Genomic DNA, 27,397 nt, shown 5'->3' with positions numbered 1-27,397 from the left:
CTGCTGGCGATGCCTGGCGTGCGCGCCGCCCCGCCCCGCCGCGCCGCCGGCGTCGGGCGGAAGGAGTGCGGGGGCCGCGCCCACGTGCTGGGGCACCCGGGAGCCCGCACCGCCGCCGCCGCAGTCCCCCGGCTCCGCCCGCGGTCCCCGAGCGGGATGGCCGCCAGGTGAGCTCCTTCACCCGGACACCGCCTTCCGTCGCGCCCGCCGGCCCTGTCCCGGGCGGGTCTGAGGGGAGCTCCTTACCTGAGGACGGCGTCCAGGTGAGCCCCTTCCCGGGGCCGGCGCTGAGGTGAGCACACCCCCAGCGCCCCGCTGCCCGGGGCCGGCGCTGCGCCCCCGCCCGCGGTCCCTATCCGGGGTCTGTCTGGGAGGGAGCCCCTTCACCGAGGAGGACCCTCCGCCCCGGTCCGGCCGCGGGCCCTCGAGCGGACAGCAGGCGCTGGGGAGAGCCTCCTGGGCTCGCCGCTGGTCCGGCCTCTCCCGTCGCTCCTCTCCGCTCTCCGCGGGTTCTAGTTACTTGGTTGCTTTCTGCTCCGCGGGGTGCCCCGTGTGGCCGCGCGTGAGCGCCCTTTGCGTGAGTACTGGCGGGGTTTTGCGTTGGGCGCTGGGCTTACTACGTCCGGGCGCAGAGACCTCTGCAGGGCCCCGAGCGCAGAACGTGAGCTTGTCTGGGGCGTCTTTGTAACCAATTCTGCGAACACTTTTTAAGTACTTTGTAGCCGGTACGGTGGTTTCCTGACACACTGATCGAGAAGTAAGTTGTTGAACGCGCTCGTCTTGGACGTTTTGACAAAATGGGAAAACTGACAGCACTCGAGTGTTCCTCTTTTCTGTAGTACAGTGAAGGATGCCCTACTGAATGTTAGCGCCCTGCATGCGCTGCTTGCTCGTTCCCTACAGGATTACCTATTGAGGGTAAGTAAGTTCCGAAGGTCGGTCTGTAGGATTTCAGGCCCCATAGATTGAAGAAATGAAAGGGATCCAGCCCTTGGCAGATTCTTTTGGTTTCATAGTATGTTAGAATCATGGGACTCCGATTTTTTTTGTTTGTTTGTTGTCCTATTTTGTTTTTATATATAATATTTTTATTTCAGTATTTTGAAAAATTTTCACTTTTGAGGAACTTCTTTTATATAATGAAAATGACGTAATGTGATACATTTCCCCTTTTTATTATGACTTAGGAAACTCAAAGCTTTGTTTACTTCAGGTTTGTAGAATTACAGCTGGTTGGTATGCTTGCTTTTCTTTGCTCACGATGTTATTGTGCTCTATTTTTACAGTTTCAATTATGTAACTGTATTTTGTAGAGTCTTTTTGGAAGCAGTGCATGTCCTTAAGCTCATATGTAAATGAATAATGTAGTGGGAAGTTACTGTTGCAGCTGAAACAACAGTATTTCTTTTGGGACTGGTTTTATACTTTATTTCTTTTTTACTTGGTGAAATATTACTGTTTCCAAATACTGCTTATTTTTCTCTCTCAACTAATTTTTTATAACACTGGTTATTTATTAGAGAGAGAGCACGTGCAAAAGAGAGAGAGAGCAGGAGCAGCGGGGTGGGGGTGGAGAGGGAAAAGCAGGCTCCCCGCAGAACAGGGAGCCAGATGCCAGGCTCCATCCCAGGACTCTCAGATCATGACTTAAGCCCAGGGCAGCTGCTTAACCGACTGAGCCACCCAGGTGTCCCTCTCTTTCAACTATTTAATGGATCTTTTCTTAATGCATAGTATATTTCAGATGATTTGTGCAGAAACTTTCAGTCTAAAACCACATGTGACTCTCCTTTCACAAATAATTTGAACGCTTTGGGTTTTGCCCGGTTGTATTTCTTCACAATCACCTCTTGAGGATTTTTGCCCAGTTTTATTCCTGCACAGTCACCTCATAGCAGGAATATTCCTACATATGTCTATATAATACTTCTGCCCACTTTTGTCTGAATTTCCCCCAGAAAAATTCATGGGCTAAAGCATTTAAGATTTTTTTGATTTAAATTCCATTTAATCGGGACGCCTGGGTGGCTCAGTTGGTTAAGCGGCTGCCTTCAGCTCAGGTCATGATCCCAGAGTCCTGGGATCAAGTCCCACATCGGGCTCCTTGTTCGGCAGGGAGCCTGCTTCTCCCTCTGCCTGCCACTTTATCTGCTTGTGCTCACTCTTGCTCTCTCTCTCTGACAAATAAATAAATAAAATCTTAAAAAAAATAAATTCTATTTAATCAACATATATTGTATTATTTGTTGCAGAGGTAGAATTTAGTGACTCATCAGTTTGATTCAACACCCAGTGCTCATTATTTCAAGTGCCCTCCTTAACACCCATCACTCAGTTACTCCATTCCTCCCATCCTCCTCCCCTTCAGCAACTCTGTTTGTTTCCTATAGTTGAGAGTCTTTTATGGTTTGCTTCCCTCTCTGTTTTTGTCTTTATTTTTCCTTCCCTTCCCTTGTGTTCATCTGTTTTCTTTCTTAAATTCCATATGTGAGTGAAATCATATGGTATTTATCTTCCTCTGTCTTCTTTCACTTAGCATAATATCCTCTATTTCCATCCACGTCTTTGCAGATGGCAAGCTCTCGTTCTTTTTGATGGCTGAGTAATATTCCATTTTTATTTATATACCACATCTTTATCCATTCATCTGTCTATGGATATCTGGACTCTTTCCATAGTTTGGCTATTGTGGACTTTGCTGCTATAAAAATTGGGGTGCAAGTGCCCCTTTGAATTACTATGTTTGTATCCTTTGGATAAATACCTGGTAGTACAATTGCTGGGTAGCTCTATTTTTAACTTTTTGAGGAACGTCCATACTCTCCTCTAGAAGTTTGCATTCCCACCAATAGTGTAAACGGGTTCCTTCCTGTGCATCCTTCCTGTGCATCCTTGCCAACATCTGTTGTTTCCTGAGGTGTTAATTTTAGCCATTCTGACCAGTGCAAAGTGTTCTCATTGTGGTTTTGATTTGTATTTCTGTGATCATGGGCTACAGCATTTTAGTATATGTGCTGCTGAAGCGAGCATGGCTATGGCATCTTATATATAGATTTATACCCAACCATTGTGTTGAGGTATTTTAATTCACTGTTTTTTTTTTTTTTTAAAGGAATATACGTTATGTGCGTAATAGTGTACGTGATGTTCATTTTTGGAGCCTATTGAGTTTGACCTTAATATATTTTTTCCACTTTAAATTGTAGATATAGTGTAGCAATGGCTGCTGTTTACTCTGGCATTTCCTTTAAGCTCAAAAGCAAGACAACTTCTTGGGAAGATAAACTAAAACTAGCTCACTTTGCTTGGATTTCCCACCAGTGCGTTCTCCCAAATAAAGAGCAAGTAAGTGTAACGGGAAACTTAAAACATTTTTACAACTGAAAAGAATGATCACTTATATGAATTGTATATCGACATTTAGTTAAAATTTAAAAAGATTCAAGAAAAGGTTGGGGAAGGAAACATGGTTGCAGGTTAAAAGTAACGTCAGTGAATAAAATGCATGAGTTAAGTATTTCATTGACAGAGTTTTCTATTACAAAGTCTCAGCATTTCTTTTATATTTGGAAACATTTCTTATATTTTGAATCAAGTGAGCAAGTTGGGAATCGAGTTACAGAAATGAGAATCTGAGTCTGGGTAGCTCCATTTGTTGACAAATCCAGGCTGCTGCTCCATAAGCAAGTGCTTGTTGGTGCTTTGTTAAATGTCTTTGAATTTGGTAAATTGACAGGAGGGGAAGTAGAGAAACTTCAGTATTTGTAGTAAGCCATTCTAGAAATAGATTAGGAACCAAGAAAGGCTTTTCTCTTTGTTAACATTTTTCAAGCTTATTTGGCAAAAAAAAACCAAAAACCCTGAAAAACTTAACTGTAGAACACTAGAAACCCCAGGATGTTGAGCTTATGATACTGTATTAACACACACCCATATGCTGGTATTCAAGACCACGCAAAGGGGCGCCTGGGTGGCTCAGTGGGTTAAAGCCTCTGCCTTCGGTTCAGGTCATGATCCCAGGGTCCTGAGATCAAGCCCCGCATCGGGCTCTCTGCTCAGCGGGGAGCCTGCTTCCTCCTCTCTCTCTGCCTGTCCCTCTGCCTGCTTGTGATCTCTGACAAATAAAAAAAAAAAAAAATCAAAAAAAAAAAAAAAAAAAAGACCACGCAAAGTGTGTCCCAGGTGGATGACATCTTTTAAGATGATGATGAGGCGCAGTATGTAGAGCAGAGCACTCTTACGTCCAGTGGTCTCTAAACCTGCTACACCTGAGAATCGTCTTGGCAGCTTGGTAGTCACTAGGCAACGGCTAACCAGTGTGAGATGGAAGGGGAAGTGGTGGTGGCAGTTTGATTAAGGTCTCACCCAGTCTCATGCTCAGAACTTTTTTCCCCTTTTAGCACCTGACACTTTGATACTGTTATTGACAGTGCTGGCGGCTTGAGCTGAGGCCTCACTGCCTTTTCTTGTGTTTACAAATAAGGGAATGTATCACAGTAATAGAAACTATGTATGACCGACCCTTCTTTTCCTAAAGCACTAGTGCATTATTTCGCAGAAGACTGTCTCTGTCTTCTGAGGAAGTAAATGTCCCTACCTAGAAGGTACATGTAACATGGGAAACCAGGACACAAGCTCTGTCTTTTGGCTCTGCGTTTTTGCTTGTGTGCGTTATTCATTTTGTGGCCGTTCTGAGCAATTGTTGTACTTCTAACTTTTGAAAATGAGTATAACTTCAGAAAAGTTAGAAGAAACAAGAGTTTCATTTAAAACATTTAAATGGCCCTACATGAAGACAAAATTACTTTTTCTTTCTTTGTATTGATTCTATAATAATAAACATTTTAAGATACTGAGATGTTTATATAATGTTACCAAAGGTAAGTTTTAAAGGACAGCTTTTCCCTGGCAATTAGATATGGCCACGCATGGAATGTCCTTTTAGATGTCCAGCATCTTTCTTGGCAAAGACATTCATTTATTTTTAGAGTATTATTTCTTCCAAATTCAGGTACTACTTGATTGGGCAAGACAGTCATTGATTGCATTTTATAAGAAAAAACTTGAACTGAAGGAAGACATTGTTGAAAGGCTTTGGATCTATATAGATAACATTCTACACAGCAAAAAACTGCAGGATCTCCTCAAGAATGGGAAGACAATTAACCTTCAGATTTCCCTGGTCAAGGTAATTATCTGTTTCCCCTGTTGTCCTGTATGTGTGACGTGCATCTCTGTTGATTTTCTGTTATTTATTGAAGATGCAGGAAGTATCAAGGTAGAAGAAGAGAAAGAAATAATACTGCAATTATAATGATGACTGACATTTATTGAAAGCATATGGTATGCTTTATGCTGTGTGAAGCCTTTTCTATTGTTTAATGTTCAAGGAAAGCCTAGAACTATTTCATAGAGTGGTTGTTGATTACCTTTTAATTGGAAAATGTTGCCAGCAAATACTACTACTTTGTGTTCCCTACCTCTCCCTGCCCCACTTTGTCATTGGCCTAAAGGAAGATCAAAGGCCAAAATCTGAGTAGGAATTTCCTCAACGTTTTTTGAGTCAAAGCAATTTTGAAGTCTCAGATTAGAATTATGAACTTCACTGTCAAAACTGAGTGTTTTGAAATACTGTGAGAGTAGTTGGTGACAGTAGAAAGTACTAATAATGAGTGCTTAGTGTGTGCCAGGCACAAAGGGGTTCATTAACTTGTGTAAAGTCACACAACTAGTAAGTGGCAGAGCCGGCATATGAACATAGATTTTCCTGATTGCAAAGCCTGTGCTCTTAACCCTCATTCTGCCTTGCTCACAGGAGTGTGTAGGCCGAAAGAAAAAATTAGTAAAGGTTGATAATAAGAAAATTAAATAGTTGAGCTGCCTGATGGTTCACAGATATTAGTGATTTTTAAAATTGTGTTCTAAATTGTATGTTACTTTTTATAATAATAGACTGGCCACCAAAGTGGGTTATTCTGATTTATCCTTGGGGAGTATGGAAAGAAAATTTTACGTTTCTAAATGTCATATTTTAATTTAGATACGTTTTATACTTCCATGTGATATTTGTACTGTAGTGTATGCATGTGATTTTTGAATAAATTATTCTTATTGGGTACAAACATGAAAAAATTTGGCAGATGAGTTTGTATAATCAGAAATATTGATGGTCACTGTAGTAGTACATTGGCATTTAAGTATTTGGCATTTTCATTTCAGTTTTTCCAGAGCCAGCAGTTACTTGAATGGAGATAAGTGCACCTGTGTCTTTGGGCTACTGATAATTTAGCTCTCAGGATACATTTGGTTCTCGGATACTGTAAGGCGGGGAGCAAGCCGCTTAGCCTATGAGTGAATTTTGGAATCTGCCTAGGCCTCATAATTTCTGGCGCTTTTGAATTTCAGAATTTTAGAAACAGAAGACTAGGTTTGCTGTATAGTATGTAGTGACTGCCAACATTGGCTTTCCTCTGTCAAGAGTACCTTTTGCTTTGGTTTTTTGAAATAGAAAAACAGTGTAATCGACTATAAAAATGTATTTTGGGCCACAGGGTCATAGCCCAGGCCTACTGTCCATCCATCTGTAGCATCTAAGCTGAATTGCAGGTTTAGGATCTAAGCAAAAGTAATCTTTGGAGTTTAAGTCTTATAAAAACCAGGAGCTCTTTAAATAGGGACAGCAGAATTACAAAGGCACTAATCCCTTTTCAGAATTTATGTTGGTAGGAGATGGATGTAGGAAGGACTTAAAACAGGTACTCTGCTTTCGCTCGGTGCATTAAGCAAATGTCAAGTTCATTTAGAGGTGATAACCTGGGGATTTCTTTCTCATCAAGATAAGTGCAAAGAGTGAGTTCATTGATTCTCTTGTATTTTTCTTGTATATGTGTGGAGTCAGTAATGAGTTTTTTTTCTTAACGCTCAGATCATAAATGAGAGAATAACTGAATTCTCTCTTTCGGAATCCCGAAGAAGTATGTGTGCCGTGCTGAGCTGCTGCCAGGGCATCCTCTCGACGCCCGCCCTTGCTGTCATCTACACGGCCAGACAGGAGCTGATAGTGGCGTTGCTGAGCCAGCTGTGCTGGCTGGCCTGTAGGCAGCCGGAAGGAGCCGTGGTGGCCCAGTTATTCGAGGTCATTCACCTGGCGCTTGGCCACTACCTCTTGATCCAGCAACAGCAAGTCAACCCAAGACGTGCCTTTGGGGAGGTGACTGGGCACTTGCTCCAGCCCTGCCTGGTCCTGAGGCACTTACTCTCGGGGGGCACGTGGACACAGACTGGCCAGGGTCAGCTGCGGCAGGCGCTGAGCCGGGATGTAAGGAGTCAGATTGAGGCCATGCTTCGAGGTGGAGCTTTTCAGCCCGAGTTGCTCTCGTCCTACAAAGAGGAGCTCTTAGACCAGCAGCAAGGTGACACGAAGATAGGCGCCATGAAGAATCTTCTAGCTCCTCTGGACACTGTGATCACCAGGCTGGTAGATGCTGGCTACTGTGAACCGTCCCTTCATGCTGCTGTTATAGCCAACTCAGTGGCCTTGCTGTATAAGCTCTTTTTCGATTCTTACTTCAAGGAGGGGAACCAGCTTCTCTGCTTCCAGGTACTCCCCAGGCTATTTGGCTGCTTGAGGATTTCACGCCTGCAGGAGGAGCAGCTAAAAGGCCTGGCTGCGTCAGATTGGACCACAGAACTCCTGGTTCTAGAACAGCTGCTCAGCTCAGTGGCCAACAACAATATCTACAACATTGCTGCTGATAGGATCCGGCACGGAGAGGCTCAGTTCCACTTCTACCGCCGTGTGGCTGAGCTGTTGATAAACCACTCCCAAGCATCTGTGCCAGCCTGGTTCCGCTGCCTCAAGGCTTTGATGTCTCTGAATCATTTGATTTTGGAGCCAGACCTGGATGACCTGTTGGCTTCAGCTTGGATCGATGCAGAAGTGACAGACTTTCGAACCAAAAAAGCACAGGAGGCACTTCTTCACACTGTCTTCCAGACGTATGTCAAACTCCGACAAGTGCCGCGGTTGTTTGAAGAGATTTTGGGAGTGATCTGTCGTCCAGCTGCTGAGGCACTGAGGCAGCCTGTGCTGACCTCAGGCCCCTCCAGGGTGCTCTGCGAGTGCCTCCTGGACTTGCCTCCAAATCAGATCTTGGACACTTGGTCCCTCATGTTGGAGAAGTTCCAGTCTTCGGTCTTACCTTATTTGCGGGGTGATGCCGACATGGCCTTGAAGTCGCTGTCCCTGAGCTCTCTGCTGCACTGCGTCATGTTCAATATGCGGAGTCTGGACAGCAGCACCCCTTTGCCCGTCATTAGACGGATGCAATGCACAATGGAGAGGATGCTCCGAGAGCTTGTGAGGCCCCTGTTGGACCTTCTTCTGGATCCCCAAGGCCCAGAGCTTGAGCTCTGGCTACAGAAGCTCAGTGACTCTGCACTCCTGCTCTCTTACACTTGGGCCCAGGTTGATGCCATGCTCAGTATAAACTGTAGCCAGTATCACTCTGTGTCTGGGGCTCTTACAGATGTTGCTGTAGAGATCTCACACCTGCCCTTGTTGCTCCCCGGTGTTGAAACGTGCCATTGGAAGAAGATAGAAAAGTTTACAGCTCAGTTTGACTCTCTTGGCAGGTACTGCTTAGCACAGCTCTACCTGCAGAAAATGAAAAGGACTTTAATGCAAACCAGTTTCCAGTCTGAAGAAGCCCTCCGCAGTTTGAAGTGTGATGCTGCCTACATCCTTGGTTCTGGCAGAGAAAGCTTGAATCGAGGGACAACAGCTTCCTGGGATGGCCAGGTTGGGACAGTGAGTGCACTCACATACCCTGTAGCTCACTGGCACTTGGTTGTGTCGAATCTCACAATTTTGATGTCCTATCTTAGTCCAGATGATGTGAGATCTCTGGCCAGTGTGCTGCTGAGAACTTTACCAGTGAGCAAAGCCCAGGAAGGCTCAGCAGAGGAAGAGCCAAGCCTCACGCTTGAAAAAATATCCAGCGCTGTCCTCCATAGCCCTCTCTTTCCAGAAATGCAGTCCGTTCATTCTGCTTTCTTAATGTACCTAACTGAAGGATGTACTAGCGTCTTGTGTTCTGGTGCCCAGAGTGACCCAAGTCTTCTCAGTGAACAACTGCCCTGGCTTTTTGAAAAGGACCACCTGGTGGTGGCTCTTTGGGAAAACAAATTTGCAAAAGTTGGACCTGAAGGTGTAGAACCAAAAGGAGAAATTGCCCAAAACTTACTGTCCTTGGTAAAGAGTGACTTCCCCATTCAGCTGGAGGGAGAACAATTAGAGAGCATCCTGGGACTTTTGGAAGTTATTTCTACTCTGCAGCTGGATAGCCTCTTGACTCCCTATCACGTGCGTTATTTTCTTCTGTTACTGTCCTTGGCCATCACCAAGCTGGGGAGCTCTTGCTCCTCTTCAGTGACCCTCAAATTTTTGACGACTTGCTATCGGCTTCTCGGTTATCTGCAGAGAGGGAAAAGTGCTCGCTCAGTGCTCAAGATTATGTATGTTAGTGATATATTTGAGATCACATTGACCTCATTGTTCAAAGCCAGTGGTAGATTTCTTGTTAACGTGGATGACCCCTCTTGGTTGGAATTCCTCCAAGTGGTAGGGGCATTCTTAGAACAGCTAATGCAGATGCTCACCCAGACGAAGCTCAGCTTGGTGCTCAATTTCAGGAAAATCGTTGGATTTCTCCGTGAACTGTGCACTGAAGCAATTGCAGGCAAATGGGTGAAAAATCAGAATCCTTGGGGCCAGCACCTCCTTCTGGTGTCTTTAACCAAGTTGTGCCAAGTCCTGGGGCCTTTTGTCAGAGAGCGGAAGCAGCAGCGTGAGGCCCCAGAAGCGCTGTGCGAGTTGCTGCAGAAGGCCATTCTCCACACGGGAGCCATGCTGCAGCAGTGCTGGGCACAGGGGGCCCAGGGCCAGTGCCTTCCCCCTGTCTTCATCGCGTCGGTCAGCACGCTCTTGGAGGCGGATGTGGGCCAGCACTCCAGGCACAGGACAGAGATTTCCACAATGACAGACGAGGTGCCGCTGTCCCTTACTGCCTTCTACCAGAGTGTTTACTCTCAGCTGCTCTCAGAGTTGCCGGCTCTTGCAGGAGATAGACAGTGTTTCCAGGCGGCCTTGCGGTTTTTAACTCTGTTCTTTTTGGCCCCAGAACTACATCCCAAGAAAGATTCTGTTTTTACCTCCATGTTTCATTCTGTGAGAAAAGTTCTTGCAGGTAAGGTATTTTCTCTTGAGCTAATTCTGTGCTGTAGAGCTTTTGGTAAAAGCTAGTAAGCCACCAGCAAGGTGAGTGCCCCCCATCCCTCACACCCTTTTGGAACAGGTGTTCATTTTAGAAGGTGCAGGCCGGTGAGCCAGGAGAAACCCCCACCCCCCCAATCCCCCAGTCTGCTCCGAGGAGCTCATTTCTAGTATCTGAATTCTCTGCATGGATCAGCAGTGACCCTCACAGTCCTGCTTTGTACACAGATAGTAACCTTCTAGGTGTACTGTTTGTCACTGTGGTTTTTCATTTATTTTGGTGATTGTTCTAGGTTATAGTTTTGAAATCTATTACTCTTATCTTTTTTAGCTTTTATCTGTCTTGGCTCTGGATGGTCAACATGTATGATTTCATCCTTCTTAGTAGGGTTTTTTGTATTTGATCTTCAGTGCCATCTTCAATGACTTAAAGACCTAAAATTGGCGAACTTGAAAAATGCAGCTGACTTTATTTACAGGGAATGTCCTAAAATTCCTTGAAGGCCAGACTCCCACTCCTAGGTCTTAGGGTGGTGCCTGGCCGTCATCAGGCTATGGGTGCTAATAGGGCAGAAACTCAGCTGTCATCTTGATCTTTTAGTCTGATGTCATCCTTCTGGGCCAGCCAATCAGGACTGCAAACCTAGCCCACGTCTTTGTGCAGAACCGTTCAGTATCTGCTGTCCCTTAGCTCAAAGGCCAGTGGGCCAGATTTGTCTCTGTTTCAAGATAGCACTGTTTCGGGTTGGTGTAGGTTTGTTTTCTTTTTGTTTTGGTTGTTCCTGAGGGGTTGAGCTTAGTTAGGACAATCCCTAGAGGTGAGGCTGGGGAGTCCCTAGTTCTCAGAACGAATGACAGGCGGGAGGGAGACACAGATGGGGCTGCAGTCGTCCTCAGATACAAGAGTGGAAAATAGGGCCTTGTAGAAAGCAAAGCTGCTCGGGCTGCCTGGGCCAGCGCCAGAGCTGGAGTGTTAAGGCCGGAATAACACTCCTGTTGTCTCCCTCTCAGTAGCCTTTCTATCCCTGCCTTGACTGTGGATTGGCTGAAAAGGCGTTGGTGTCACGTGTTCCACCTTACTCTGTCGGCCGCTCCTCTAGGGAGTGGCGTTCACCTTAGTGGAGGTTAGAATGTAGTCCTTTAGTAACACTCTCATGGTGTCCTAAATGAGTGATCTAAGAAATGGCAGCTGATGGTCTGAAGCTCTCTCTTCCCCTTTGTTAGAATACTCTGTCTTTCTTTTTCCCTCCAGTCCTTGTGACTTGAGGTGGCCTCTAGGTCCTAACTCTGTGTCCGTGGACTTCGGATGCCTCTGGCCCCAGGGCCTCAGTTGTGGCGGTGAGGGCTTGCTGCCTGGCTGCCCTGCAGACCACAGGCTCAGGTGTTGCTATTGGGTCCAGGCCTCATGCCCTTGAGCTGCTGGACTTTGTCTAGAAAAGACCAGAGTGAGAGGTCCGGAAGAAATGCCTACTGGGGAGGGCCCAAAGCTTTGAGTGGGGAGAGGGAGAGTTATGGTGGCTATGAATAACCAGAGTGTGGCCCTCTGGTGTCCTCAGGGGTGTTTCAGGTAGGTTGCAGCGCATAAAAGTAAGCATTTGTAAGGAATGCTCTCTGATGGTAGAATAGAATAGACAACTTCAATTCGATCACAAAAAATGATTATTTTTACAAATGTTTCTTATATTTGTGGAACCACGTTCTACTCTGGAGTTGAGTGCAGTGTTGATTTTGGTCTATCTAATCAAGTAAACAGATATTCACACAAATCAGAAATTGCAGAAAAGTGAAATGCTGTCGAGTACACCAGAAGTAGGGGACTGTGGGGTGAGAGTTTGTGTAGGCAAAGCAGTAGTTGGCAGTGGCCTTCAAGGGATAGGCAGGGTAGGGGGAGACAGTGGGGAGCGCTAATGTTGAGCTTCCAAGTGGTGGACAGTGTGGTGCTCCTTCCTTTATTTGCCAACCATGGGAGTTAGTGCTGTTACGCCCATTTCACTGATGAGAGCTCATGAGTCCAGGATCTTAAAGCTTATAGGACACTTCTGGGCTGAGGTCTTACTCTCTCAAATCCTGTTGTTCCTTCCACCCCCCAGTGCTGACGTAGTGAGCAAAGACTGGGACATGGGGAGGTACTCTGGCAATGTGGAACAATCTGTGGGCTGAAATGTGCTGGGAAGGTAAGCTGGTAGCAGACGGTAGAATGGCCCAGGAGGAGCCATTAGCAGACTTTCCCGCATCGAGTGGGAAACATCTGGATGCCTGCGGCAGACAGGCCCTGGAAGTTTGGAGCTCTTTTAAGGTCTTCAATGCTCCCGTCTCTCTCAACGTACCATGCCACGCCTGTGTCCCTACTGATTTTACCAAAGAATATGGACATACCTCATTTTATTGTGCTTTTCTTTATTGAGCTTCACAGATACTCTGTTTTTTAGTTTGAAGGCTTGGGACAGACTTGCTCAAGCAAGTCTGTTGCACCATTTTTCCAGGAACATTATGGTAAATCTTGCGGTATCTCAAACTTTTTCATTATTACCTTTGTTATGACGATTTGTGATCAGTGATTAAGACTCACAGCTAGATGGCGGTTAGCATTTTTTAGCAAGAAAGTATTTTTAAATTAAGGTACGTGCATTGTTTTTTTGGATGTGATGCTGTCATACACTCAATAGGCCACGGTGTAGTGTAAATAAAGCTTTTATCTGCGCTGGATAACCCAAAACTTCATTTGATTCATTTTATTGCAACATTTGCGTCCTTGTGGTGGTCTGGAACTGGCCCTGTCCTGTCAGCAAGGTACATCTGTACAAGGAAAGTAGAAGAAAGTATAGAGAAAGTAGCAGTCATCCGTGTCCCATAGTCCAGCGTTCAGCACTGTGGACCACTGTCGTCATCCTCTCAGGCTCGCCCCTTCCCTGTGCTGTGTGTGTGCACTGTGCACAGGTCAGCTGTGTGCACGAGGACACTGCCGCTCTGTGGCACGGGCCCCGCCTTCTTTGCTTGCTCCACGAGTATCTCCAGGCCTCTCAGATCATGACTTTCAAGGGCTGGGGCCCCATTTATCATGTGGTTATTCTAGTATATTTGACCTGCCCCCTTTTTATCTTATCTTAGCAATTTTGGTTTCTTTTCCACACAGATCCTGCAGTTCCGGTTGAGGTAATTCAGGATATCGAACCTGATTTGGGAGCCTTACTCACCCAGATGTTAGAAGCTGGGACCACAGAGGACTTTAGGATGATGATGCGGTGTATTCTCCAAGGATTGGACATCAGTAACATGTGGAAAGCCAATCTGCAGGTGTGTACTCTTCCCTGGTACGGCAGGCACATAAATGATAGCTCAAATGGGAAAACTTATTTGAGATGTGATGTCACCCCTAAATTTAAACACACAAGATCAAACCCCAAGGGGGGTTTATGAACGTAGTCCTGGCATGTGAAGAGGCCTGGGGCTTTAGTGTAAGGGGCCCTTATTCTTTAAAGAGGAACTTTTTCACATCTAAACTATGAGTGTTTATTATATGAAGTTTAGTACTAAGTTTATTGCATACTTATAATTATCAATATGTAAAAAGAGATGGACTCTGTTTATCCTATGTGTAAGATATCTCTCATCATACTTTAAAAATTTTACTTGACTTGGTCACTTCACCCTGATCCTGTTTGAGAATCAGTCCGATTAGCAAGCTGCCCTGCGGTCCTTTGCACCTTAGTATGTTTGGTAGTTGGTAATAATGCCCTGTATTTGCATCTGGCATTGCATATTTTGGAGAGCCTCTCTACGGAGCTTACGTGCTGGAGTTTGGTCTGCTAAGCAGCCCTGTGCGCTGGACTGGTCAGACGTCCCTGCTAGCACAGGAGGAAGAATGTTACAGAGCTAAGTATCTTGGAGCCAGCAATGCAGGCCACGTCTTCTGGTTCTGAGCTTTCTCTGCCCCATGAGTGGCTTCTTGAGGGTATAATCAGCGTTCAAGCTTGGGTTTTGATTTGGATGGGAGGAGAGCTAGAGAGGGTAATTGAGGCCACAGAGGGGCAGCAGGGAAAACTCACATCTCCTGTATGTGAGCAAGAAGCCCGAGCTGGACCAGAGCTACCAGAGCTCATTGCCCACGGTACTTGCCCTTCTCTCTGGAAGTTTTCATTGTGTGCATTTGCAGCATGGTTGGGACCCAGCTTTGAGAAGGCCTCACTGTGGATTTCTATTTAAACCAGTCAGTCAGAAGGTGTGGAGGAGGCGAGGCTGGATCCTGAGCGTTCAGAGCTGGAGAGGATTTGGATGGGGGATGTTGCTATGGAGATGAGGAGGGCGTTTATGCACAGCAGGGCAGAGGTTGTGTGGGTGTGAGAGGTAGACAGCAAGGAAGGCACCATATGCAGGCCTTATGTGGGTATACAGGTCCTACAGGTAGGCAGGAAAGTGAGCCCCCACCTCAGGAGACAGGGCCGAGCTGCCTGGGGTTGGGGGAGGGAGTGTAGGTAGGGGAATTGCTAGTCAGGGAGGGAGAGATGGGAAAGAAGCTGAGAGCAGAGGGCTGAGGCCAGAATTGCATGGGTTGTGGGGCTGCAGGGTTAGGGGCGGAAGGGCTGGTATTGGGCTGAAATTGATGGTATCAGGTGCCAGCATAGTGTTAGATGTTTAATGACACAGGTACTCAACAAAGTGAGTTCCCTTCCCACATAGTTTCTTCCTCATGGTTTAAAATCCTCACTTGCAATCATAGCACCTCATCTAGTTGTTTGACTTTGTCCATGTTTTCCCCTGGCTTCTCCTGTTACCCACAAGCATATGGTTTTCTTTCGTAGGTTAAGTAATAGCTTGCTGCCTCTTTCCACACTGCCTTGACAAGTTGGGATCTCTGTAATTAGGTTGCTGTGTCCGTTTGTGGCCTTCTTTTCTTCCACTATCCTGGCACATTTGCATGCTTGGTTTAGTGAGATGCTGCTGAAAAGACCTTCCCTTGGCCACAGTTCTGCTCATCTTACGCATTTATTTTCTGGCTGCCTGGTGGTGGAAGGGACCTCTCCCTCAGTCTTGAGCCCAAACCAGGGCTTGTCTGTGACCTGACACCACGGTTCTAATGGGTTCTGCTCCTCTTTTCAGCACCAGTGACTGGGTTTCTTCCCAAGATGGACTTCTTAAGAGAGAGCTGGCTATTTCTGCTAAGTTTTTGTCCCTTTTCTCTTAGGCCATTCTGTCAGCTGTTACACTGACCAAGTTGCTTCTGAAATGCACACTCGGTGGAGAGAAAGCGAGTCTGTTCTGGTGTGCGTGCCCCCAGATAATCACGGCTCTCACTGTGAGTACCCCTAGGCTGTGCCCTGCGTCTCAGTTCATCTTATCACCCCGTCCCTCTACAGACAAAAGGCCGCATTTTGGCTTCTGCCATCTCTGGTTTTATGCAGAGTAGTTTTCTGGGCACTGCGGCTTGAAGATGGTGGCGGCAAGATGCTATCCTGTCCGTGTGTGTGCTTTTGTGTCTGCAGATACTGGTGTCGGCTCCAGATGTGGTGGAGAGGTGGTGTGAAGGGGTGTCAAGCCCGGGAAGCATTAGGCAGGCCGTAACAGGCGTGCAGTGATAAGATGGGTTCCCTTGGAAGCCTGTTGAAAGTAGATGAGAAGGAATTCTGGTGCTTTTTTTGGTCCCCACAAAATGCTGTGGTTAGTTTAGTGCATTTGTTCATTTGTAGGGGGGTTGTGCACATTCAAAATCTATGATACAGTGAGAAAGGAATGGCTTTATAGAGCGGGACAGTAATGTCGCAGGTAGATTATTGTTATAATCCCACCCAATTGTTAGCTTTTGGCACTTGGTGGATATACATGGCAGCCGCATGACTTTGTTTCACTCGCACAAAAACTTCATTTTGATGGGGACTGTCTCAAGTGTTTCTGTCATCCGGAGAGTCTCCAGTCAGTATTCTTGCACTTGGGTTCAAAAGATCAGTATCGATTTTACGATCATTATCAGCCGTAATTCTCTTGTGCTACCTGAGAGAATTGCCCTGGATTAGCATCTTCCCAGGGCAGAAGGATCTGAAGAGTAGACGTAATGTTCCCTCCTATTCTGTTCTGTTGCTTTGTTGTTTTCCTGGGAATCCTGCATTAGTGGATGAATCTCATCCTTCCCTGGTGTGTGTAGCAGGTGTCAGGAGGAAGAGTGCAGGGAGTGGGGGAGGGAGGGAGCGGGACTCATGTGATACGCAATCAGTGTTGGTGGTATGCACAGTAGGGCTGTGTTAATAGAAACACTAGGAAGAAACCACACAGATTAAATGTAAAAGTAGATCTCATAGCTTGAAGTCAGCACAGTGGGAGACCCCAGACCACGGGAGTGGTGTGAAGGCCCCAGCAGGCCACACCAGAGCTGCTGTTTCCAGCTGCAGCCTGAGGATGCGGGTAACAGGTGAGCTCTCCCAGGTTAGGTGGGTAGAACTTTGAGCTAGCCCTCATTTTGAGCTTGTTCTCTTCATTCTCTAGAATAGTAATTGAACATCTTAATTAGAGCTGATTTTCTTTTTAAGGTTTTGTTTATTTATTTGACAGAGAGATAGGGAGCACAAGTAGGGGGAGCAGCAGGCAGAGGGAGGAGCAGGCTCCCTGCTGAGCAAGGAGCCCAGCGCAGGGCTCTATCCCAGGATCCTGGGATCATGACCTGAGCCTAAGGCACAGCTTAACGACTGAGCCACCCGGGCGCCTCTAGAGCTGATTTTTAAGAAATGTAACAAATGAACTTCAATGATAGATATTTACAACTAATGGTATTTTTGGGAAGATATTGTTATGTATGTCTGATATCTGATGAAGTTTTCCTGTTCTGAGAAGTTGGATGGGTCAACTCTTGTAAGAAGTTATTTCTCTTCGTGGTTGAGGAGTCCAACAAAAAGCATGGACCAGAATGGCCAAGTCCATAGTAGGTTGCCTTCAGAGATTGAACGCTGGCCTCCTTGTCTCTTCAAAGTGTCTTCTGACCGCATCCAGACCTTTTGGACATTCTTACCTCCATCACTTCAGTTCTTACTTCTGTCTACTTCAGTTTTTATATTCTTTCTTTAGAGAATCGCCTTCATTTTCTTTTCTTTATTCTTTCTTTTCCTGTAGCTGCTAAACCGAGAGGCTTGTCAGGAGCAGCCTGTGCCCCTGGCAGTGGTGGGGCCTATTTTGGACGTCCTGGCGGCACTGCTGCGACAGGGGGAGGAGACCATCCGCAACCCACATCACGTCAGCCTGGCCTTCAGCATCCTGCTGACGGTCCCTTTGGACCACCTGAAGCCCTCTGAGTATGGGAGCATCTTCCTGCGGGTGCACAACGTGCTCTTCTCCATCCTTCAGTGTCATCCGAAGGTGAGAAGGAGGAGCGGGGTAGTTTCAGCCTGCAGGACAGTGGCAGCAGAGCTTTACTATTAGAGGATAAGAAAAACAGTGATTTGCTAAGCAAACGTTTTGGTTCCAGTAATTTCCAGGGTCATAGTGGTTTCTCTAGCACAAAAATGTTTGATCCTTACATCAGCGTGGTTGAGTGAGTTTCATCTTTGTCGGGTCTGACACTTAGACAGTGTTTGTATACTAGCTATTTAAGGATGCTCATTGCAAATTGTTCTGTTTTTGCAGACCACACATTCTAATCTCACTGACTTGCTTAGATGTCTTCGTGGGTTTATAACTCAGATGCGTGTAGGGAGTGAGGCTTCCTGAGTTCCAGTTTTATAGTATGCTGCCTTTGAAATTAAACTGAGTGGGAATAATTGTCCTACAGAAAAGATTCTAGTTCAGCCACCATCTGTTGAAAGTTTGCTATGTGTCTCGTTTTACCCCTACAGTAAGTCTGTAGAGTAGATGGTCGTCCATCTTATTGATAAAGAACCTGTGGCTCAGAGCTGTTGTGTGATTTCACCATTGTCACCCAGCTGGGTCTAAATCTTAGCTTCAGGGCTGTTGATTCTTTGGTCTGGGTTCTTTCCATTGCACCACTGCTGTGCATGTGATGCATAGGAAGTCATAAATAAGATATATACATGTATACACAGGCACATCCATATATTTTTAAGTGTTTTAATGTTCTCAGGTTAGTAACCTGACTGCAGCGCCATTTTTAAAATATTTTATTGTCTGGTAAACTAAGCACTCATGACATTGGGCCTTACTGCAGGGCCTTTGACCCTGCCTAATCTTGTGAGCATCTTTGTTTTCAGTCTTTGCTGATTGTTAAATTTTTTTTTCTTTTTTAAAGATTTTATTTATTTATTTGACAGAGAGAAATCACAAGTAGGCAGAGAGGCAGGCAGAGAGAGAGGAGGAAGCAGGTTCCCCGCTGAGCAGAAAGCCCGATGTGGGGCTTGAACCCAGGACCTGGGATCATGACCCGAGCCGAAGGCAGCGGCTTAACCCACTGAGCCACCCAGGCGCCCCAGATTGTTAAATTTTTATGTGGCCATACCATATAAATGCAATACATATCAATTACAAGCCAAAATTGCCCATCTTGCAGAAAGATGCAGGATTCCATGCAGCTGATGAAAGTAATGTTAGAAAACTGTGGGAGTTTCCTGCAGAACCATTGACAAATGACCATTTAGCAGAATTAGACCGTTTGATGAAAGGAGAAAATCGACAGGAATAATGACATGGTATTGCAGTGGAGAATGGTTTGACTGATAACCACCTACTACTCACTGCCTGTGGGTTAGAGTGGGGGGGATGGGGGCCCTATGTAGTGCATGATCACACTATTGGCCCTGTGCATAGTTGAGTTGATAGAAGCACCAGGCTACGATCTGCTTAGGTAAATCTAAAGGGGGTAGCATGAGGTCAGCTCAGCCAGCGTACCCAGCAGAACAATCAGCTGGTGCCATATTAAGCCAGGGTGTAAACTCAAGTAGTCTGGCTCTGGATTTGTGTACCTTTAATCAATACGATAGTAGAGGCTTACGAGGGGTCCTTGGGAAATTTGATGAAACTCTGGAATACTTTTGTAAAAATGAGTTTTTTCAGAGCATGCTGTGGATGTCGGTAATTTGATGTAAAGAACGGGATGTTAATGCTATCAAGAATTCTGTTGGATAAATTATACCAAATGAAAAAATCTCAACTCTTGATTTAGTCTTTATTCATTCTAAGAATTCTGAGAAAAGAGCAGGACTGGCCAGTAGATCTTTAAAGCACTGTTGGATGTGTTTTATGTCTGTGTTGTCCGCACAGTAATCACAGGCCACTCATGTCTTGAAATGTGGTCCAGGAGCTGTAGGACTAGGAACTGAATGTTAATTGATTTAAGTTTAAGTAGCCTCATGTAGCTCATGGCTGCTTTATTGGGTAGTGTGTTGTTTCGATCACGATCTAAAAGGTGATTGCATATAAAAGAAGCATATTTTAAAATTTTCATGTCAATCTTTAAAATAAAGTTCTAGCCAGAACTTTTCATCACTAAAAATTGAGAAGTTTGGGTCCTTCTTTTAAATGGGTTTGTTTTATGTAACCTCTTTCTAATACCTGTTACACTTAAATATGTTGTTACTGTTGCTTCTGTTACTTATTTCTACCCATTTCTAGAATGCACTAACGATTTAGAGTAACAGATTAAGCAATTCTAAGCTGAGATCACTCCATTAGATTCCTAAAGTTATAAGCTCTTTCCCAAACCATTAAAACAAATATTAAAGAGTCCAGTAAGATGAGTGAGCTATTTCCCTAGAAAATTCAGGCAAAAAGAAGTTGCCATGCTGTTTTGAACATCCTGCTAGATACAGTTAGGAAGGAAATAAACATGCACTCCTTTGAAGTAGAGACAAACTGTAAGAGACTCTTGATCATGGGAAACAAACTGAGGGTTGCTGGAGGGCAGGGAGGGTGAAGGGGTGGGATAACTGGGGGATGGACATTAAGGAGCGCATGTGATGTAATGAGCACTGGGTATTATATGACTGATGAATCACAGGCATTACCTCTGAAACAAATAATACGTTATATGTTAATTAAGTTTAAATAGAAAATGTTTAAAAAAATAAAGTAGAACTTGAAACAAACAATAATATGTTTTTATATTCTTTTGCCTATTTTTATTACAGGTAATGCTGAAAGCCATTCCTTCTTTCTTGAACTGTTTTAATAGATTGGTGTATTCGGTCATGCACGAAGGGAGGCAGAAAGACAAAGGTAATTCAAAGTAACAGTATCAGATACGTGATTTCAAATGTGTTTGTCTTGTGATGTCTCCAGCCTCATATGTTACAGAAAATAAAACCACCCAGTTGAGTCTAAGTAAGAAATGTTCAGATCATTAAATGAATACCTAAAATAATTTTCTAAAAATTTCAAGCTGTGTTTCCTTTTTTTTTTTTTTTTTTGCTATGTTCAAAACAATGACTGAGCTTATGATCTCCTAATTGAAATAGTTCTTTTCCTGGGGGGGACAAAAGTACCTACATTTAAGAAATGTTTATTCTCACGTAGAGGGGACAGAAAGTGACTACAGTTCCGTTCTTGCCCTAAAGGAGTTCCTAGTTTGATGGGGAAGTTAAAAAAGAACAGGTAGTTACAGAGCTATTTTATTTTATAAAAGGGGTGACGTCTGGCAAGTCATCATTTCAGCCTTATCTTGGCAAGGTTGTGTGTGTTTACCAATGAAGTGAACTGCCATATGGTGATAGCATAAATTATGTGTGCAGCTTGTTTTCAGCCTTGAAGGTTGTTGATCCTTGCTGAATTTCTAATTTGGGGGAGAGTCTCATTATTTAAAAATTTGCATATAGATTGAGGTGGTCTATATTGCACTACTTCAAATTTGCATGGTGTGGTACCTGACAGAATGCTCTGGGACCAATAAGGAGGACTTTATGACTCAACTTGGAGGGCGTCTGGGAAGACCGTGTGGCAGCAGTTCTGGACTAACTAGAAACATATGAGTGGTGCTCAGTCCCCCCCTCCCCTACCCCAGGGGAACCACTTTGATGGGTTCAGACTTGTGATTTACGCTACTGAAACCAAGTAACTATTGAGAAAAGAGAAAAGGTATAGTTAACACTGGACTGTAATTCCCAAATTATTGTGCCTGGTTTTGAGATCAGTCAGTGGCACATTAAGGTCTTTTGCTTTCTCCCGGGCCTGCTGCAGAGTGATATAATGTTGGTGTCAGTGTACAATTGTGACTATGTTTAGGCGCAGGGTAGGAACACAGGTTCCATCTCCCAAGCTAGCCTCGGTCAGTTGGTGGTGGCTGGCTGTAGTGTTGTGTTGAGGCCCCTAAGGCCGTCGCCCTGTCTGAGCTCAGCAAGAAGAACCCCTGTTTTACTAGCGATGTCTGCCTGGACAGGAGATGGGAAGTGGCAGGGTAGGGAAGGCCCCGATCCAGCCCTTGCTGAGCAGTAGGGGAGCAGAGCCCTTGTCACACACCGACACAGGTGTGTCCCGTGACACAGTGTGTCCTTTGTCGTGTGTTCTGAGGGAGTGTCGGGGCATGTTTCACGAGCGTGACTCTGCTGTGTCCATCTCGGTGCAGCTCAGTTATCTCTGGTCAGCCAAGACTCGTTTCTCTGACATGTTCAGAACTTAACTGAGCAGAGTTTTAACTATTTACCCTTTTCTTGTTGGGTCCAGCGCACTCTTCGTAAACACCCACGAACTGTCATAACCGCCAGGCAGCCCCTGAACTGCTCATGTGCGCTGAGCACTCTGACGAGGGAAGAGATGGAACATGGTAGATATTCCAGTGCTTTGCTAAAGTACTTGGCTGTTGAAATGCCCCGTGAATGTTTGAGATTTTCATCATTTCATAAAACTTTATTGTATCTGGAAAAATGCATATATGTAACATGTTTGTACATTCAAGGTTTAAAGAAAAGACATTGTGCATTTTAAAACTGAAGCTTATTGAATCCTAAAGTATGTGTAACAAACCACATCTGTTAATACAGTTTGAATGAGTTTTGATAGGTAAATTCATGCAGGAAGCCGTCTCCGCAGTCAAAAAACAGAACGTTCACATCATCCCCAGGAGAGTCCTCTCATAGCCTCTTCCCATTCTGGCCGCAGCCCCAGCCAACCTCTGATCTGCTTTTTGTCACTGTAGATTTGTTTGCAGTTTCTGGAATTTTACAAAAATGGGTGTATTTCTATGCCGAATGAAAACTGGGGAAGGTGCTCTGGCCTGTACTGGGGTTCCCCACCGGCTCTGCTGTGACGGCCTAGGGGAACGGGGGTGTGACCAGGGCCTCAGGGCCATTCTAGGCCATTGGAATCCTTTAGAGGAGTTTTTAAAGAAGGCCTTGAGTGGTCCGAGCACTTTAAGGTGGACAGAACCAGGAAATAGGAAGTAAATCTGGGAAAATAGGAAGATTATCTAGTATTGGTAGCTGAGTCTTATATCTCTCTGTCTACATGATCTCTGAAACATAAGGAGGGAAAGGCATAATTAGGTCTTCTTATTTTTAAAGTTATACGTTGCCAAAAACCATGTTTTTTAAAGATAGTTTTCCAATTTAAACCTTTCTTATAGACCTCCACCTTAAAAAAAAATACAATAGCAATCAGATTTCATCTTAAAATTTTCGATTCTTCTAGACTCCTAAAAAAACACATGTACTTGAGTATTTTAAGTGTTTTCTCTTTTGTAATAGAGATAAATATTTGGACCTAATATCTCTCTCTCATTCTGTCTGTGAAATAAGCCGATTAAGGAGCCTGGAAAAAAGGGAAGACTTGAATAATTTTCAGCTATAGTAAACGTATAAAGCTAGATGGGTTAAACTGATGGGTCTTGGACTAATCAGTTTGGCAAAACTTTACTCCTTTAGGAAGCACAGATGATCTGTCAGTGGTCCTCGAGTGTGCCCGCCTGGTGGAAAGGATGTACAGCCACATTGCAGCTCGGGCTGAAGAGTTCACGGTGTTTTCCCCCTTTATGGTGGCCCACTACGTCACAGAGGTGCAGAAGGTAAACGGAGCTCGCTCCCTTTCACCAGGTGCTTTCATTTGTAGTCCTTTGTAGCAGGGCCTCTCAGCCATAGTGGCAAGTGATGTCTTGGTCTTGATGGTCCCAAGCCTGCATCGTAGCAGACTGTCCTGCCCATCTGCAAGGTTCTGCAGCAGCCCTGCAGGGTTACCAGAACCACTGAGTGAGGCAACATTCAAAGGGCTGGTGGTGCCTGGTACCTAGAAGGCGCTCTGTGACTGCTAGCTGTCCCCATTCCTGCTGCAGCACAAGCAGGGCCTGTTTTGGTCAGTTTCTTGAGTAATGAGCAAGCTGAAATGCTTCCCACATTCAAGAACAGGAGTTCTGCTAGGGCCGGGCTTAATGGTGATGAGGAAGAAGGGTCTTGGGACCCCCAACAGCAGGGGTTCCTGGGTTTATCCTCTCGCAGCACATCATGTGTGTGAGTCAGCTGCTTCAGACACTCAAAGGAGATGACGTGGTAGAGATACTGGCAGATTCCTTCAGTTCCATTAAGTGAAAGAACCTTTGTCATATTTAATCTGACTTTTTTTTTTGTTTGTTTTAAAGATTTTATTTATTTATTTGACAAAGATCACAAGTAGGCAGAGAGGCAGGCAGAGAGAGAGAGGGGGAAGCAGGCTCCCTGCTGAGCAGGGAGCCCGATGTAGGCCTCGATCCTAGGACCCTGAGATTATGACCTGAGCCAAAGGCAGAGGCTTTAACCCACTGAGCCACCCAGGTGCCCCTAATCTGACTTTTTGACTTAATATTCTAGACAGTTAATTCATCAGCGCTGGGCTCACTTTGGACTGTTAGCATGTTATTTCCAAAATTCCACAAGACCCTGTGTGACCTGTGAAGACTTCCTATCTTCCTTGGTTTAAATTGAATGTCAGAGGCTTAAAGTACAGTGTGTTTCTGTGTGTATATACTTTTGCAGGCGTAGATATATACATCTGCCTTGTTTATATTGCTCTCCATAGAATAGCCTCCCTTTGTAAATCTTGTAAGAATAATGTTAGAACCCTGGTAAACTTGTTACACTAAGAGATTTCTCAAGGGAGATTGGGCTGAATGAGCTTTCTCAGAAAATCTGGTGTTGCATCCATTTTCATTCTGACCCTGTTTCAGGATGAATCTATAACTATTAAATAATTTTCGAACACGCTGGCCCCACTCATCTCAGCCAGTGGGGATGCCTGTCATGTGGGTGGGCACTTGGCTGTATTTGAGATGGGGCTGGGGTAGGGAGGTGGAGGGGCGCTGTAGGACGCAGCCCACCCCATGGGTGTGCATGGGGTCCTCACCAGGCACGGTGTGCGGAGGAGTGGGAGCAACATGTGAGACCTCTTCAAGTCAGCCTTTGAATGAATGTTGGGCTTTGTGTTTGGTTTCCTTGGAATTTCTTAGCATTTTTATAGAATCTTGATATTTCACAGGCACTCAAGTCATTGATATGTAAGCCTTTGCTGAAAGAAAAGCTGGCATTATTTTGTGTTTCCGTGAAAAATAAAATGAGAGATAGTAATATCATTTAACTAAGGGCCAAGAAGGGAGGGGATAATTTGAACCCTTAAATCACTAATTATTATTCTGAGATTTATTTTATGAAAAGTTTCTGGTTTCCTGGCTTCATTATTCATGTCTAATTTATGCTTCTCAGTTATTTTTTTTAAATTTTTAATCTTGAAAGCCAAAGGCCTTGGGAATTATCTAAGGCTGTAGCATCCCAGAATTTGTTGGCAAGAGTCTGTGTTTTATCTTTCATTTGTTTTTTAACTCAGTAATGAAGAAAATATTCCATATGTATTAGAGGCTCCTACTGAGAATGTTTCCAGAGCAGAAAGACATTTATAAGTTTAATTAAATGCTAGATAGCGAGCACAGCTCAATGAATCTCCTTTGCATTCCCCTGGTAGTCCTGTGGAATGGGTATCGGTGAAGGTCTGGCGGTGACCTGGTGAGGCCGTGTCAGGAAGGACACGCAGACCTTGGACCGTCTGTGCAGTAATGTGTCATAGTGGGGATGTGCCAGGGGAAATGACGGTCACTGGTCTCTTTTATCCATAGATCAGACTTCCATCTGTCTATGTTGACAGCCTGGAGTAAATAGTTTGTTCTGCCTATTCTGCATAAGGTCCCTTTAGCCACCTAGAGATATTTTCATTCAGAGGTCAGTGATCTTAATGTCATAGAAACTGAATTCTTTCCACTTGTTTTATGAATAAGTGGGCTGAAACACAAAGAGGCGCAGTGGTTGTGTAGACCAGACGTGGCCGGCCTTCCAGTGACCCAGCAGGGCTGTGTGCTCGGTGCTGTCCTTTGGCTAAGGAGCCCCTGGGTGAGGGGGTGGTGGAGTGCGTGGGCCGTGGCCTCCGACTGGTGGGCTCGGCTCTCGTTCTGTCGCTGGGACAGTTCGTTCACCTCTGCTTCTGGAGGTGGAATTATCTGTTTAGTGAGTGCTGATGAGAGGAATAGATGGGTGGTCCACTTACAGGGTCCTCACCCGGCTGGTAAGATTCAGGACTTCTTTTGTTTTTCCTTCCTTCTAATGCTTTCCACTGAAATCACGGACAGTTCTACTGTCCGTTCTCAAGTGTTCTTATCATCTATAAACAGTAAAACTTAAGATGATTGTCAGAAGTTTTTTGAGCTGTCCTGTGAAAATGACGGCAACTTTGAAAAACACCATCGTAGCGACAGAAACAAACTGTCCTCCCAGCAGTTGCTTTGGTGAATCAGACTTCTCTGAGTGAATACCATATATCCTCCCCAGAAGCTGTGTGCTTTCGGAGGGGCTCTCACGCTTTTAGGCCATTAAGATGTTAATAAAGAATCTGCCAAATCCCAGGCCTGCCTGCCCGGACTGTCCAGTTGCTCTTTGGTTTCAGTTCCTGGAGTGTCCGGAGGTTCAGTGCGAGGTTCGGCTGCAGCCGCAGTGGTCGTGGCAGATGTGAGTAGAGTCTGCTCCGCCGGCCTCTTTGTCTAGACAGTGTGAACCTCTGATCTGAAAGCGTGGGCGCAGCAGCCGGTGCAGCCACGTTGGAGCCAGACTGCCCACTCCTGCTGTGCCCCAGATTTTCGTTAACCCAGAAGTTCAGGGAAGAAAGGCATCTCGAGGCTCAAGAAGTGGTTCAGCCATTCGGGGGCAGTTGGAAATTCAGGTCCCATTGAGCTGTTGTTGATGGGTTAAGTGTCATCATACGTCACACATGATCTGTTTGGCTGTGACGTGACCTAATTACCAAGACAGCCTGTCAGTGATCAGTTTGCGGAGTGTTGCAGCCCGCCCGGCCACCTGCCTTGCCGGGGGTGGGGGGCTGTCAGTCCCATAGTGAACATTGCTGCCATTGTCCCATGTTAGTGCAACTTCCTGGGCGACTGGTCGTGGTGAAGAACTTGGCACAATGTGCAAGTGGCTCTCATACGATTTGTAAGTTTAAAGATCGGTTTTTAAATGTCCCGGGTAGGCATCATTCACCGAATAGCAAAGCTCCCCCTGTGATTTTGTGAGGTTTCATTCCAGGGTTTTGTCACTCAAGTTGGCTTTTATTTTCCTAAAATACAGATTTTGAAGATAGGAATATTTATTTCTGTGCAAAGGGATAGTTTAAAAGGGATGTCTTTTCTCAAGTTGAGGGGCGAACTTCATACTCCTTGTCAGGTCTTCCAAGGGCCTGGTCTGTGTTTGCTCTCACAGACGGCGTGTCCTCCTTTCACAGGTCACCTTGTATCCTGCGGTGAAGGGCCTTCTGCAGGAGGGCATTTACCTCATCCTGGACCTCTGCATTGAGCCGGATGTCCAGTTCCTGCGGGTCTCCCTGCAGCCGGGGGTGAGAGACATCTTTAAGGAGCTGCACAATGATTATGTGAAATATCACAAGGCAAAACACGAAGGAGAGAGAAGATACATGGCCTGAGGCTGTCTTCTGGAAGCGCTGCCGGCCGTACTGCCCAGTGGCTCTGGCCCTCCAGTCTGAAAGAGCTGGGGAAGGGGGACCGGAGGTGTTCTAATTTGTGACGTTGGGATATGCGGAATACACTCTGGGCTTTATGTCGTATATACTGTCTTCGATAGCTATGTTTTTCACAATGAATATTTTTTAACATATTTTTTTAAGCCATATGTATTACAAATGGAATCCTGATAATTGACTCCAGAATAAGGTGAATTGAATAAAAAGATTGCCGAATGTCTCTCA

The 27,397-nt window shown here is 45.3% G+C and overlaps 1 protein-coding gene across 2 annotated transcripts; it reads left to right on the top strand.

The window, feature by feature from the left end:
• The first annotated feature begins 175 nt into the window (after positions 1-175).
• LOC111160531 (URB2 ribosome biogenesis 2 homolog (S. cerevisiae)) lies at positions 176-27,397 on the top strand. Of its 2 annotated transcripts, XM_022523696.1 has the most exons (11): positions 176-292; positions 713-918; positions 3,207-3,345; positions 5,012-5,188; positions 6,926-10,247; positions 13,407-13,567; positions 15,456-15,566; positions 17,369-17,611; positions 20,332-20,419; positions 23,056-23,195; positions 26,918-27,397. In XM_022523696.1, exons 3-11 carry the CDS (start codon positions 3,220-3,222, stop codon positions 27,113-27,115), a joined length of 4,566 nt encoding a protein of 1,521 aa, XP_022379404.1. In that variant the 5' UTR covers positions 176-292; positions 713-918; positions 3,207-3,219; the 3' UTR covers positions 27,116-27,397. The 2 variants fall into 2 exon arrangements, with proteins under 2 accessions (XP_022379404.1, XP_022379405.1); XM_022523697.1 differs by lacking the exon at positions 15,456-15,566.

Source organism: Enhydra lutris, unplaced genomic scaffold (assembly GCF_002288905.1).
Source record: "Enhydra lutris kenyoni isolate GAN:26980312 unplaced genomic scaffold, ASM228890v2 scaffoldscaffold76, whole genome shotgun sequence".
Classification (NCBI taxonomy): Eukaryota; Metazoa; Chordata; class Mammalia; order Carnivora; family Mustelidae; genus Enhydra; species Enhydra lutris.
Note: the sequence above shows the minus strand (reverse complement) of the source record. Positions and strands in the feature narration are given on the sequence as shown.

Excerpts from the sequence above, each read along its gene's own strand:
- LOC111160531 (XM_022523696.1), top strand. The coding sequence starts at position 3,220 with ATGGCTGCTGTTTACTCTGGCATTTCCTTTAAGCTCAAAAGCAAGACA. Across the intron at positions 5,189-6,925 it reads TTCAGATTTCCCTGGTCAAG|ATCATAAATGAGAGAATAAC; the intron begins GTAATTATCTGT and ends CTTAACGCTCAG. Across the intron at positions 13,568-15,455 it reads TGTGGAAAGCCAATCTGCAG|GCCATTCTGTCAGCTGTTAC; the intron begins GTGTGTACTCTT and ends CTTTTCTCTTAG.